General features: G+C 39.2%; 1 protein-coding gene across 2 annotated transcripts in view; it reads right to left on the bottom strand.

Moving 5' to 3' along the window:
* Positions 1–10,490: 10,490 nt before the first annotated feature.
* ASTN1 (astrotactin 1) overlaps positions 10,491–16,318 on the bottom strand; it is a 499,082-nt gene continuing 493,254 nt past the window's right edge. For both annotated transcript variants that reach the window (XM_044301692.1, XM_044301691.1), the window contains exons 22-23: positions 13,343–13,526; positions 10,491–10,790 (exon numbers count right to left, since the gene is read on the bottom strand). In XM_044301692.1, coding sequence (XP_044157627.1) covers positions 10,553–10,790; positions 13,343–13,526 — 422 coding nt within the window. In that variant the 3' untranslated portion in view covers positions 10,491–10,552. The remainder of the gene's footprint in view (positions 10,791–13,342; positions 13,527–16,318) is intronic.

Consider the following 16,318-nt stretch of genomic DNA (forward strand, 5'->3'; position numbering starts at 1 on the left):
ATTCTTTAACCAGCAAAGTGCCTGGGTCTTTGATTCTTAGGTCGACCTCATCCCCTGGCACATGGGGAGAACTAGTTTGGGACTATTCCTAAATTGCACCGACATATGTTATAATCAGGAGTGGATAAAGACAGCAAAGGATGCCTAAGCAGGTACAATATACTGTAAGGGCCCCTTGCTCCCTAGTAGCTCATCATAGAGCTAGCCCCTGTCTATTCAACAATCCACTAGTAATTATAAGCAATACAATGGATCAGGTAAATCCGTTACATGCACTTTAATAGACTGGAGACATTATAAGGTGGTGGTGCCACCATCCTTACCTATTTGGCCCCTTTGAAGCTTAACATTTTGCACAAATAATATTTCTGACCGTGGTTATGATCTTTTGCATTGTACTTTGTGAGTTGAAACGGTTGCATTCTTGGCAAAAGCATAGCAGATTATTCCCATTTCTTAAATTTTTTCAGTTATAGTAATTTTAACTTTTATTTGGTTTTAATAAGCACTCTTGGCTTTGACTTAGAAATAGAAATGTTATCCCAAAGAACTCTTGACATGTATTATTACATATTAAGCAATAGTAAATCAAAGCCAACTGTACACTTTAAAAACCCTGAAGAAATTTCAACATTTATCCATGCTTGAGTATGAGAAAGGGTAGTTGCCTCATCTTTTGAAGGCTACTCATTGATTAGTCATACAACTCAAAGAATGACAGGACAGTCTTCTACAGTATAGGCATCACTCATGAAGTCCAAGATGTGATCTGGTTATTCACACTTTTTTTTAGTCCAGATTGTGGAAGATTGCGGACACCCTATGTCAGAAACACTGAGCTCTATCTAAAATCAGTATGACTTTTCAGAGTTTTCTTTGGAAGAAAACATGCACAGATTTAAACTTTGTTGTAGAGTTTGCACAGCCTCATGGCCGTTTGTGAGTCTGTGATTCTGCAGAGCTCAAAGCTTTACTGGATATGACTAAAGATGAGCGAACTTCTCAGAAATTCGATTTGGCCGGTTTGCCGAATTTTCAGAAAAAATGTACTTCGATCCGAATAATTTAGCGATATATTGCGATAAAAAATGGCTATTTAGAGCCTTTATAGGGGTGTAGAACACTGTGCCTTGCAGTAACACGCATAGGGAGTCTGCTGGGGTAGTGAAATAATACTGTCAGTCAGTATGACATGCAGATGACAGGCTCTTAGAATCACTGTACACTTCACTTATTTAGGCAGTCACGGGTCCAAAACTGACCAAATAACTAAAGTATTAACTCAGCCTTACAGGTCCATGTTAGTGTCAAGAAGAAGCGCACTCCTTTTACACCGTCGGCAGCTGATTCCACATAGATGTCTACAGAACCTGTTCTTTAAAACGCTTATACAAGTAGAGCCCCCATGACAGAGTGGAGAGGGTGTCAGCAGTAAGTTTGTGTTGAAATCACTGATTATTTTGCCCTTCCTCTGATCCATCAGAACAATAACCCCAAAAAATCGGATCCTGTCTGGGGAGCATAAGCCTTCACTTGGTGTCAGCATTTGGTCAGTAATCCATGAGTATTGGTAATGCCAAAAAAACAGGAGTGAATCTAAAACAGAGATGACACGTGAATGGAATATTTGCATGTCTTCTGTGTTTTGTACCCACTCCTGCTTTTGGCTACCAAATCATAAGCCAATTCTGATGCGACCATACAGGCCCTACAGCTGCTACACAGACAAGATCCATTGTGTGTCTCATTTTTCCTTCCTTCTGACCGATCAGAAGAAAGGTCAAATAAATGGTGATTTCAAGAAGGCCAAACAAGGACAATAGCAACCCCGTCATAAAGTGGGGCGGGTGGTAACAGCATGAGAAGTCCACAGAGTGGCCCTAAGACATAGTGGTGAGGTGGAAGCAGCATGAGGAGACCACGAAGTGGCACAATAACAGGGTTTGGAGGTGGCGGCAGAATCAGGAGGCCACAGAGTGGCACAATGACAAAGTGTGGAGGTGACAGCAGCAATATGATTAGGCCACAGAGTGGCACGGTGACATAGTGTAAATATGGCAGCATCAGGAGGCCACAGAGTGGCAAGGTGATGTAGTGTAGAGATGGCAGCAACAGCAGCAGCATGATACCACAGAGTGGCATGGTGACATATTGTGGACATAGCTGCATCAGGAGGCCACAGAGTGGCTCGGTGACATAGTGTGGAGATGGCAGCAAGAGCAGCATGATTCCACAGAGTGGCAAGGTGACATAGTGTGTACATGGAAGCATCAGGAGGCCACAAAGTGGCAAGGTGACATAGTATGGAGATGGCAGCAACAGTAGCATGATACCACAGAGTGGCAAGTTGACATAGTGTGGACATGGCAGCATCAGGAGGCCACAAAGTGGCTCGGTGACATAGTGTGGAGATGGCAGCAACAGCATGATACCACAGAGTGGCAAGGTGACATAGTGTGTACATTGAAGCATCAGGAGGCCACAAAGTGGCAAGGTGACATAGTATGGAGATGGCAGCAACAGTAGCATGATACCACAGAGTGGCAAGTTGACATAGTGTGGACATGGCAGCATCAGGAGGCCACAAAGTGGCTCGGTGACATAGTGTGGAGATGGCAGCAACAGCATGATACCACAGAGTGGCAAGGTGACATAGTGTGTACATGGCATCATCAGGATCAAATATGAACTTAGTCTATTTTTCTCTAGAAATATGGCAATAAACGCTTTTAGCGCAAATAACACCAAATGTGAACTGTGTCTATTTTTCTCTTATTGTAGTGAAATGTGACAAGAAATGCTTTTAGCGCAAATAACAACAAACATAAACTTAGTCTATTTTCTCTTTTTCTCTAGAAATATTGCAATAAATGTTTTTAGCGTAAATAACTCCAAATGTGAACTGCGTTTATTTTTCTTGTATTGTAGCAAAATATGACAAGAAACACTTTTAGTGCAAATAACACCAAATATGAACTAAGTCTATTTTTCTCTTTTTCTCTACAAAATATGGCAATAAATGCCTTTAGCGCAAATAACACCAAATGTGAACTTAGTCTATTTTGATCTTTTTCTCTTCAAATATGACATGAAACGCTTTTAGGGCAAATGTGAACTTTTAGGGCAAATGTGAACTGCGTCTGTTTTTCTCGTATTGTAGTGAAATATGACAAGAAACGCTTGTAGCGCAAATAGCAAATATGAACTTAGTCTATTTTTCTCTTTTTCTCTAGAAATATGGCAATAAACGCTTTTAGCGCAAATAACAACAAAAGTGACCTGCGTAAATATTTCTCGTATTGTATTGAAATAAGCCACTAAAGGATATTGGCTCAGTTAACAGCAAAAGTGACCTGCGTATATATTTATCTTTTTCCACAGATAAAAGCCACTAAAGGCTTTTCAACATAGTACTTTCACCCCAATAACTAATTGCTGGAATGACAGAGCTGTATTATGAGACTATCTGGATCCCCAACTAATGCTTACCTGCACTTGTAAATCGCTTTTTTTTCACAATGAGGATTTTCCTATGACTCTCCCTAGTATCTGCACACGTATCTCCCTGCCTGTGAAATTATTCCTCTCACTATCCTTTCCCTGCACTAGTGAATCGCTTTTTTCTTATTTTATTTTTACAATTAGTTTTTCTTTCACTCTTCCGAGCGCCTGCAAACACGTCTGTCCCTGAACAAAGTACAATAGTAAATGGCAGACTCTAAGATGGCCGCCATATTTATAGGGCTGTGACATCACCGCGCTGGCTGGCTGCTGATTGGCTGCATTCATGGCATTATGGGTCATCCCGTCTTCTCGAAGTTCTTTGCCCCATGTCCTCACACATGTAGCCGTCATTTTAGCCGCCATTGTATCCGGCTAGCCGCCATGTTAGGAAAAATTCTGATTCGTCACCACGAAGCGCAAGGAAATTCACATTCGTTCAGAATATAATTTTTTCTGAAATTCGGAATGAATTCAACTTTGTCAGCTTCAATTCGCTCATCTCTAGATATGACTCTTTGCTCTTTTTCATGCCCACTAGTAAATCCCCACCACCACCATAGTAAGCCATAATAATACATTATAATGAAGTAAGCAACCTAGTTTGTTATTGACTTCCATATGATTAAATAACATATGTATATTACAGCCAAAAGAACATGTTAACGTAAATATTTATTGCACATGCAATAGTCTTTGTTTTAAACTATTAAATAATTACAAGTCAAATAAATTCGGATCATTTAAAAATACACATTATTTTTACATCATGATCGATCTAAAATCAAATATTTGTTGTGAAAAGTCAAGAAACATCGAGATCTTATTTTTCTGCTGTTGAATATAATGCAAATTACAGGGGTTTAAAAAGAATAAGTTTAATAATAATTCAAGTTTATGACAGCAACGTTAGAAAATCCCCAAGCTTTCAATATACTTATTTTAGAGAATTGTCTTCATTACAGCACCATTGCACCAGGCCTATCCTTGGCTGTTGCTCTTTATTCCTGAATTTAAAGGGGTTGTCCATGCCAGTAGGAAAAAAAAAAAGCCAGAATGGCATAAAAAAAAGCTAAAACCAAAGAAGTGGCATTCACCTTTTTGATCCCATTCCTGTGGTTTCCAGGTCCCTACTGATGTCTAATTCCTGATCCCTCTGGAAGCACAGGTGGATGAAATAGTGTCCCGCCTCAACCAGTGATACGCTGAGCGGTAATTTCCTGCATGTTAAGAATTACCAGAAAGTAGAGACTAACTGGGAACCGGAAGTCAGAATGGTAGTGGCGGGGGAACCAAGAGGTGAGTATCTCTTTGCCATTCTGTCCCTTTTCTAAAAAAATGCATCAGCTGGACTTTAGTGACGTATTGTATGGATTACTTGTTATTGCAGTGGGCTGCGACTGGCCAGTGTGAATATGTTGTTTTAGATGACTCTACATCCCATCCAGGTTTAACTAGCTAAGGCTACTTTCACACTTGCGGCAGAGAGAGATTCGGCAAACAGTTCAGTCGCTGGAACTGCCTTCCGCATCAGGAAAAACGTATGCCAGGATCATGATCAGTCTTAAAAATGCCTGATCAGTAAAAAAAAATGCATTGAAATGCCGGATCCGTCTTTCAGGTGTCATCCGGCAAAACGGATCCGGCCTTTACTTTTTTCACCTTTTTTTCAGTCTGCGCTTGCGTAGACCGGAAGGACGGATCCGACATTCCGGTATTCTGAATGCCGGATCCGGCAGTAATACATTCCTATAGGAAAGGATTACGGATCCGGCATTCAAGCAAGTCTTCAGTTTTTTTTTGCCGGAGATAAAACCGTAGCATGCTACGGTTTTCTCTTTTGCCTGATCAGTCAAAATGACTGAACTGAAGAAATCCTGATGCATCCTGAACAGATTACTCTCCATTAAGAATGCATGGGGATATATCAGTTATTTTCCGGTATAGAGCCCCGGTGACGGAACTCTATGCCGGAAAAGAATAACGCTAGTGTGAAAGTACCCTAAGGTGGAGATAGGTGGACAGCTGATATACTAGGACAGAGACAAATGTATTGGTTAAGTATCTAAAACATGTTTGTATTTTTACATTTTGCAACCATAGATCTTAATTTTAGTTTTCTAAGAAATTTCACTTAGGTCCCATTCACATGGCATAATCTGGTGGAATTTTGCTGTGGACACCATGCCAAAATTCCTGGCAGCATGGTATCTGCATCCCAATGTTTTCAATGGGAGGCAGCGCTAGTGCCTGTTGATTTAAAACCATGACCATGCAAAGGAGGGACATGTCCCTTCTTGGTGCGGTGTGTGGACAGCTGGCATTTGAAGCTAGAGCAGATGTTTGCTAGTGGTTTCTACGGTGATATACGCAATGGATTTTGACAGCATTAAAATCAGCCATGTGAATGGGCCCTTAAAGGCTATGTACACCTTTGGAGGCCATTTTGCTCAGTTTTGGCTAAAAATCATATTTTCAATTGGCTTTTATTAAAAATATTGAGTCGTTCTGTCACAAAGGGTTAACTGTTTTTCTAACTATGTGAACCCATACTGTTCACTTTCACGTTGTTGCAGTCATCTAATAACCCTTATCTCTAAACTACTAAGAGGTCATAAACACTTATTTAAGCCACATTCTTATCAGTAACATAAGAACTGAGCTATAATGAGTGTTTATAATGTCAGAGAGCAGAGATAATGAGCCAGTCGGAAAGGTTGTTACTATAGAATCTCAGTTGTGTACACAAAATTGCCCCCACAAGGTCTACATAGCCTTTAATCTGTAAACTAAAAGTTGCAACAAATACTTAAAACAATCATGTGACTTTTCCTGACCAGGTGACTGCTAAGAAGCAGTTCTCTTATCACAGTGTAGTTCTCGGATGTAACACTCCTTTGGATTACCAACACAAAACAGTGGCCATAAAACAAGAAATATAAAAATTAACACAATAATCTGGAAAATTAAAACCGGGATTCTTAACCCGGCAGTTCTTAGCAAATTATTGTCTTCAAATGAGACATTGGGGATATACAATAATTTTGGAATTCTCTAATTTACAAATATTTGCAATTTGGAGCCACTGTCAGAAAGGAAAAAGGCAAATTCTGAAATTTGCCTAAACCTTGCATTGGTATGATTGAATGGCCAATTATGCTGGAACCCCAGTCTCTGAAGGCTCTATATGCTATAGGTGACTACAGATCCCTCTACAATGTATTGAGTACTGGCAGTGGTCATCACATACCCAACGAGGACCCCTACCAATTTAGGACAATTATTAACAGGGGTGATGATCAATTTTAATTCCAAATGCACTCACATTCCGTACTACATTACACATAATCAGATTTCAAAGCTCGATAGTCCAGAGTCAGCTATGATTTTGGGAGCCATAACTAGACACTGTTTCATTGAAAGATTTCCATGAGGAGTGTTATAGACAGGGAACCAATCACAATAAAATGTTTTTTTTTTTACAGTTTATACAATAAAGTATCATCTGATTGGCTGCTTGTAACAAACAGCCAGTTATCACATTTTCTCAGTAACGTCTATTGCCATGCTATATTTTAATGAAATATTATTCAAAAGAACATGTCCACAAGTAGAAATATTCAAAAACGAAGGTGGTTGGTTGACTGCTGGTTACATTTTGATACGACCTTGGTAAGCCAAACTGTGCCCAACAATTTACAGCCATGAAAGTACAGTGATTGATTGTCACACAGAACAATTATATTTCTGTGCAACAGATGCCATTCCCATGCTAAGGAGCACTTCTTATTAGGGCATAGGAATCTCTTATTTGCTTCCTTATGTGCCTGTGGAAATACATTTAAAGGACATTTCTTTTTAACCCAGAAATGATATGCCTTCTTCTTAGTGGCACCCTCAGTGACTCCCTACCTCCAGCCCCAACCGTGATTATGATGGATTTATAGTGGAACAGATCCTTACAGATTCTACTGACTTGGATCCATCAAATTTCCATTAGGCTTATGGGTTTTAGTTTTGTTTGTTTTTTACTTCAGAAGGCGGCAGATTATGCAATCCTTGCCACCAAAAAGTAATGCACACCCTACAAAATGAACTCTGTATGAACAAAGCCTAAGTTATACTAACATTTATGGTGAGAAACCAGATTTTTAGGCCTTGGAGACCCCTACATTGCAGTAGTTCTTACTTTTCAGGTAGTGAGCTGTCTTTAAAAGTAATAATGCAATCTTAGCAGAAAAAAAAAATATTTCAAAACAAAATCTGTGTATGAATAAGCCAGCAGAAATTTCACATAATTTGATTATTCCAATTCATTGACCAGAATATTGATTGTCAACTCTACTGTCAAGATCGTGTGTGTCATTTGGTCTGAATAGTGGATCTTTCTAGCACAGGATAGCATTCAATATTTTATAGACTTTATTTTTGAATTTCCAAAATTTATACATTTATGCTAAAATGTTTTTTATGAAGTGAGGTGTAAATCAGTGTTACAGCAGATGATAATGCTAGATTCTGTATACCCCCTTCACCCCTTTACTTCCTCACCCAAATAATTTAAGTCTATGAAGTATGTGTTTCCTGTGAGACTCTGCATTGCTGTTAATGACACATATTTGCTACAAAATAGTGCAAAGTACAAAATAAAATGACTAACTTTAGTTGTTTCTGGCAGGATGACCCAGTCTCATGATAACACTATCTTCAGAGAATTGCTTTTCTTACTAGACATCTATTGACAAGAAACTGCTGATCCCCATCTTGGTTCAACCCATGATGCTTCTGATGTACTCCTTAATGGCCCAAGGAAAAAGACTCTTCACATTTTATGGAACTACACAATTTTGCTGTATTGTTCCTACAAAACCAATGCACTATTTGATCTTTGAACCCAAAAGACCAGGAGTTAAAGTAAATCTCTACATTATATACATGACAATTTTAAAATTGTTAGAAATAAAAGTAATTTTTCCTGAATTATTGAAAATTAATAATATATGACTTTCAACTAAACAGTTGTACTCTTGAGATTGTCTTGTAGAACCATAAACCTTCTAAATACTTTTCATTATCAATGCAGCTTTCTTCTGTACTTTTGCATGGTGTGAAATGAATGAAATAAGAACATTGGGAAAGTGAGATGGATACATTTATACATTCCCCAACAAAATACAGAAGAAAAACTTAAGACGATGTAGTTCTTATTGAATTAGTTTAGGTAATCCACTAACATACCAAAGAGTATTTAATTAGTTCATGAATATTTTTGAAAAATAAGCTTGTCCACACGTAGTGCAATCTTATTATTCACTGTAAGCAATTGGGTAATCCTTGCTCCTTTGTACATGGGTAAATGGGTGGATGAATTTCTTTCAGACCTTAAAAGTTGAAGTCTTATGGCCTTCATGACAGTCAATAAGTTGACCCAATGAAGCAAGTCTGGTCAGCAAAGGGGAAGTTTAGACATTGAACTGATAGTATTCATATTTTATGATGAGTAATGAATGAACGTGATGCCTCGTTGATGTTTCAGCAGTGCTTGAAATTATGGTAAAAATAAAAATAAAAAATGGTGGGAGGCACTAGTAAGTTGAAATGACCATCAGCTGTTCGGATAGAAGATAGTAATTAAGTCATTGATTAGGGTAAAGTTATAGTAATCCAGACTGGAAATTTAAAGAGCATTTATTTTTTGAAGAGTGAAATCACCACTGACAGGAAATAGCATAAGGATGTCGTGATGGAGATGTAACAATGAGTGGGTCAATGGTTCGAAGGAAGAGACAAACAATAGATTCACAATTCCATGCATTAGCTCTAGAGATGTGCAAATAGATTCATTAAAATCAAAATTAGACCCAACATTTAAAAAAAAAATCTGCAGAATTTGGTTGAATCAGAATTTCTTCAGATTTGTTTGGCTAGAATTCTTTTTGAGAGAGAAATTTTTCCAGGCATTAACATGACTTTTGATTCGTACCTGAATTTGGCCAATTGGACAAATTGAACTGAAAATAATTTTAGGAAATTCACTCATCTCTAATTTGCTCTAAAAATGGAATTGTGTGGACAAAAGGGAAGCTTTCAATTATTCAAGCAGCACACTACAGTAGCTTCTTAATAGGTTTCACATTGGCTGAGTAAAAATATTAACATCTTAGCTTTAAGGTCCTGGTCTATTGAGATCAATAAAAAACATCAACTCATTTTGATAGAAAAAATAGTAAACTGTAAAAAAAATCCTTTCTCTCACGTGTCAAAAATGTTTAGTGTAAAAGGGACTTGGATGTTCTTCTTGGGGCAAAGCTCCTACTAAACCAGTCATTTCAGCTGGAAGACAATGATAAATAGACCAAACCTAGCCAGAATCAGGCACTATGTGATCAGCCCTGTTGCCTCTAGACTCTTTTCAAGCAAGCGCAAGAAGGAAAAACTCCAAAAAGTTTACTGAACACATGGACTCTCAATGTAGAATAATCCTTCATTATCACTTATAGATAAAGAATTGAAGGGGTTAATTTTGTATTTTAGAGATCAAGTTGGACATTCTTAACCAAGACAGATCACTGACTCATACTACAAATATACCATAGAAAAACATTGTATAATTTTCATTGGTTTTTAAATATTTTTTTACATTGCAAACCTCATGGCATAATGGGGTAAACATCTTCATGACATAGAGCCTGAGTTACATCATTGTTGCAACCATATAAGTATTATGTCCATAACATTGGGTGCAATACTGTAGGACATTACATGGTATACATCTAGGGGTTGGGGTTTCCGTTATTACCTTGCATTGTGTTTAGTGCACCATGACTGAGGGGGCCATGACATCTCTTGCCATGCTCATACATCCAGAAACTAACAGGTGGCAGTCATATGTTGTCCAGTTTAATTTCTGTTGTAAGGTCAGAACTTGACACAGGGCTATTTGATCAGCAAGTCTTTTTTTTTTTCTCCGTACAGTAACAAATTCAGCTTGCTTTTATATGAAGCACAATCAGTTCCTGAGTCCTGGTACCAGGTGATGCACCAGTGACGTTCAGTTGTCTTTGCTGTCTCCATAATCATTGCTCAACACTATAAGTACTTGTTCCTCACAGTTCTTCCTCAGGTCTCTACTCAGTTCAGTCCAGTTCACTGCATTAGGCTTGGGCTCACTGTAGCGACAGGCTAAGTAATGCAGGGAAGAGCGCCGTAGGCTGATTCTCGGCTCGCCAAGAAGAAAACTGCATCGTGGACTCAAGGCTTCTAGTTGAGATAAAACTAAGCCAGCTTTCCTGTAAAGGGACAATAAGTATGACAAATATTTCTTTGTACAGTACATTCAACATCTTAAAAGGAAACTGTCAGTAGATTCATGCTACTAAAACCACTTGCAGCATGTTATACTGACTGGCTCTTGCATTAAAAGAACTATATGCATTTAGAGAGAAACTTGTCAAACAAGTCTCAAACTAGGCAGGCAGAAGCTGAAAGGGGAGCTGCCTAGTGGATGATTCTTCATATGCCTAACTTTTTTGAAAACTATGCGGGCAATTTATTATTGTTGGTGAATTTTTGATAATGGCATACAGTAATAATAAATTTGGTGCAAGTGCAATATGGTTGGGCCTATTTCAGTAAAAGTATTTCTGGGGGATGACTGGGGTGGAGTTGTGACTTTTTGAGACTTTTTAAATAGTCACACTATAAATGTGTCACAAAAGTCACCAACTCTGAAATTTTGACCAAATCTTCAGTCCAAATCTGTAGGTGGCATTGAAAGGTGCAATGCTCAAAGATTTTATGCAAGTTACCCCAAAAAGTTGCAAAGTCTATACTAGCCAGAATTGTTGTGTGCAAGGTTTTTAGTTTTTTTCTGAAATACTGAACTGGTTAGGGTAGCATGAATCTACTGAAACTTTCCCTTTAATTAAAATTGATCAAAGGGATTGTGCCACAAAAATATATTCTACATTTTTCAAACTAGCCCCTGGATCTGAATAATTTTGTTATTGTATATTATAAAAAAATATATATATATAACCACTGAGCTATACAATAATTGTATATGTATAGCGCCACCTGCTGTTTGTTCTTTTCTTCTTTTTTTTTTGTCCACCTTACTGGGGTGGTTGCACATGCTCAGTTCAAATCTTCAACTGTCACTAAACATGACATGCCCCTCAACTACCAGCTTGAAATAAATCTAGCAGAGAAACTGGATCAGTGAATGTGAAGATCTCTGGATCCATGTGAGGTACAGGACTGGTTCTAGCTTTGTTAGAAATATAGTCATGTGCTATGTGATGTCTGATTTTAATTTTTTACATCAATCATGACATAAACAATCAAACAAGCACTGAGTGAAGTATATGAGTCAGTACTGGGTCAGCATAGGTAGTCTAGTATAAACATATTGGAAATGTATCTATGTCTTTCAGCATATTGCCCCATTATTAACAGGACACTATGGCTTTGCACAACAGTCTTAAAGGGGTTGTCCGTGTTATTTTTTTGTTCTTTCTGTGTTCCTAACTAGACAAATATAACAACTTTACAATTAACTCACTTTATCTGCAGTGTCTGGTTGATCAGATTTGACTAAGGGTCACATGACCTGTGATGTCAGCTTCTCTCCCTCCTCTGATAAAGTTTGTTTACAAGCCTGTAAACGAGATGTCACTGTGCTGACCATGCCCCCCTTCACTGCCGGGCTGTCTGCTCTCTCCTAAGATTCTTAACCCCTTCAGCTGAACAGACTTCGTAGCTGCAGGCAGTGAGGAGACAATGCTGGGCACTGAAGCTGACAGACTAGAGAGAGCATTGCAGAAGAAGGTAGGGGGAAGATCCTGTGTGTATTATCAGTGTCATTATACAGCTGGGACTTGTAGTTCTACACTTACAAGTTGCTGATGATTCTCCCAGCACTCAGGGCAGCTCTTGTATCCACTCCCTTAGCAGTGTCATTATACAGCTGGGACTTGTAGTCCTACACATACAACATGCTGCTGATTCTCCCAGCAGGCAGGCATGTCACTCAGGGCAGCTCTTGTATTCACTCCCTTTGCAGTGTCATTATACAGCTGGGACTTGTAGTCCTACACATACAACATGCTGCTGATTCTCCCAGCAGGCAGACATGTCACTCAGGGCAGCTCTTGTATCCACTCCCTTAGCAGAGCGGGGGGGGGGGGGGGGGCAGAGATTGTTTTTATTGCAAGTAAACAAAGGTCCAGAAGAGAACCAGGGAAATGAGGAAATATATATATATTTTTTGCATAAAACTTGCTTAGCTTAGTTATATATTGCTGCCCATCAGATTTTCAGTGCTATATATATTTTTTTCATAACTCGGACAACCCCTTTAATATTAAGGACATTAATTCTTCTAAGCCACTCTGTATACTATAGTATAAATATATTACAGGTCCCTATTCCCTACCACAACAGGAAATAACAACTACTATATTCCTGGGCTCTACAGCAGAAGTTGCCAAAGAACACTCCCTCTCTAATGTCACTTCCTATTGCTATTTGCCAGGAATGCCCAACCTGCATTCCTTGATAGCTGTAGGCTGTTAAGGCATGCTGGGAGTTGTAGTTTGCAACAGCTGGAGGGCCACAGGTTGGGCATTCCTGCTATTAGCTGAAACTTCACCACATTCTTTTCTACTCTACCTACCCCCTGTATGCGTTTAGAAAATAATACTGGTTTTAGGGTAGTAAAAGCGATCTGCTTCCTCATAACTAATTTATCCTGAACACAAACAAAACAGAAAGTGCCCGCTTTGCCAAATTAAGATAGTAAACTCATAAACACAAGCTTGACTATTAATCATAAAAGTACCTCGGTCCTAGTTCATCCTCACAACGCCAGGTAAACTCTCCGAAACTCTGGAAGTGCTGGTTGTAGTGGAACCGTACACGGTGCAGACTGGGGGACCCTAGTTCCAGCAAGGTATTGTACGCTGTCTGTTGCTCCTTCCCACTAGTATAACCATTGAAGAGGTTGTAGATTTTATCAGCCACCTCTAGGTTGACATAAACAAACACACAAGGGTTAAAAAAGTCAATAAAATCTACACAATTAATGGTGCATTGTCGAGAACTCGTTGCCACTGTAACGACCACATAGTAGACTACATTGAATCAGATTAGCCCTGCATTCTCACATTTTTTCTCCCTAACTCATTATTTTCTTAATGGCAGGACGTGAAAATACAAAAGAGAATATTCAGGAGAAGCATCGAGACAAAACAATAACCCATTTTAAATGTTCTCTATCATCTTTAACAGTTTATTAACTTCGGTCTTAATTATATTTAATTGGCTTGCCAAGGAAGCTAAACTGCAGAAGCTGCCGCAACAAATATCACTGAATATACAAAATGTAACAGTCGGGGCCATGTAACTGAACTTAGAACGTTCCTGTAATTTATTACATTGAATTAATTACAATTGTTAAGAAATTTGATCTCAATTTCTAGAATGTCTTTTTTTTTTCATTTAGCATTTGGCAGATTTCATGAGCCAGAACCAATTCTGGTCTGGCTATTCAAGCGTCTTTTTCTTTTTAATGCAATGTTGTGATACTGGAGATTTGAAATGAACGGAATTACTCAAGACGCTGGGGGCCTTTCAGAAGTCGTGGAGATGACTGTGCAGCCATCTTGGATAATAGAAGAGGAGACTAAGAATTAGCAGATCTGCAGCTAAAAAGATTAAAAAAAGAGGTCACAATTAGTGATGAGCGAATTTTATATTTTGAAGTTTGTGTGCGTGTTGTGGTATTTACTGAATTTCTGAAGGCATTCCGCTATGCATTCCGTCATGGAATTTTGTTATGGTCCGTGGTAACGGAATCCGTAACGCAATTCAGTAAATACCACAACATGAATCCGCACACGAACTTCAAAATATGAAATTCGCTCATCCCTAGTCACAATGCAACTGTTCTCTTCGTTCCCGGGTTAATGTGAATTTTTTCTTGAATAAGGCTACTTTTACATCAGAGTTGCATCGGCCGGTTTTGAGATTCGGCACAGGCTCTCAAAACTGCAACACAATGCTTCAGTTTAGTCCCCATTTATTGTCAATGGGGACAAAACTGAACAAACAGGAACGAAGTGCACCAGAATGCATTCCGTTCCGGTTTGTTGCGTTCCCATGCTGGACACCCCAAAAAAAATTTGTGTGCGGCATGGGAAACTGAACAAGCCAACACCAAAAACCATGCAAGTCACTGGTGCCGGATCAATTTTTTTCAGACATGAAACAACAGATCCGGCGCCTATTGACTTAAAATGGTTTTAATGCCGGATCCAGTTTAATACATTTTTATATAGTACAACTGAATCCATTCTGAACGGATGCAGCCAGTTGTATTATTATAACGGAACTGTTTTGCTGTGGTTTTCAGATCCCATGCCGGATCTCAAAACCGGAGACCAAAATCGCTGATGTGAAAGTAGCCTAAGGCCCCTTTCACACGGGCGAGAATTCCGTGCGGGTGCGATGCGTGAGGTGAACTTATTGCACCCGCACGGAATCCGGACCCATTCACTTCAATAGGGCTGTTCAGATAAGCAGTGATTTTCACGCATCACTTGTGCGTTGCATTAAAATCGCAGCATGTTCTATATTCCGCGTTTTTCACGCAACTCAGGCCCCATAGAAATGAATGGGGATGCGTGAAAATTGCAAGCATCCGCAAGAAAGTGCAGATGCGATGTGATTTTCACGCATGGTTGCTAAGGAGACGAGGGATGAGTTACCCGGGACCCCATTTACTTTATTATTTTCCATTATAACATGGTTATAATGGAAAATAATAGCGTTCTGTAATTCAGAATGCTAAGTAAAAGGTCCATTGCAGGGTTAAAAATAAAAATAAAATGTAACTTACCTCATCCACTTAATCGCGCAGCCCGGCTCGTCTTCTTTCTTCTTCTTCTTGCAGGACCTGGCTGGAAAAGGACCTTCGGTGACGTCATTGCGCTCACCACTTTTAATAATTGTGGTGCACTCCTGCAGGTCTGTGAGCCAGCAAGGGTGCACTGCCCACTCGCTTCTCTGATATACCTACTTTGTGAGTCATAAAATGTTGTGCAAGGGACAAACTTTGCAACTTTTTTGACTCCAGTTTTCTGGCATATAGGGTATGATAAATGTCCTCTAAGATTATATCATTTTGCGTGGTTTAAAGGTAGCCTTAAGTGGAATTTTTCCAAGTAGACAAAGACAGGTTGGACAGATAATTGGTCTTTTCAGGGTGGGAAAATCAGACTGTAGATGAGCGAATAATTGAAAAGTCTGATTCGGCTGATTCACCAAATTTTACCCAAAAAATCGCTTCGTGACAAATTACGTTGTCACAAAGCAGATTTTTTTGTAAGTAGCGGGTGCAATGACAGGGAGCTGCGATAGCGCCGCCCTCGTCATTGTACCCCTCAGTTCATACATTATCACGGCATCTGAGTGTAAAATTAACAATAAATTTTTTTTTAATCAAACTTACCGCCTCCATTTGCTCACGACCGGATGGCCACTGTCGCCTAGCTTAAAAAATCTGGAGCGAAATCTCACGTGGCGCGAGATTACGTCATATTACGCCAGCCGGCGTGGTCATGTCATACGTCACCACGCATGGGATTTCAGCTAAGATCTTCAATCAAGATGGAGGCTGACGGCCCGTCGCAAGCAAATGAAAGTGTTTTACACTATTTCAGGTTAAATCAATTCGCTGACACGAAGCGCAAGGAAATTCGGCTTCGAGGCGAATCGAATTTATCCTAAAATTCGGATTGAATTCCACAGCAGATTA

Source organism: Bufo gargarizans, chromosome 7, assembly GCF_014858855.1.
Source record: "Bufo gargarizans isolate SCDJY-AF-19 chromosome 7, ASM1485885v1, whole genome shotgun sequence".
Taxonomy (NCBI): Eukaryota; Metazoa; Chordata; class Amphibia; order Anura; family Bufonidae; genus Bufo; species Bufo gargarizans.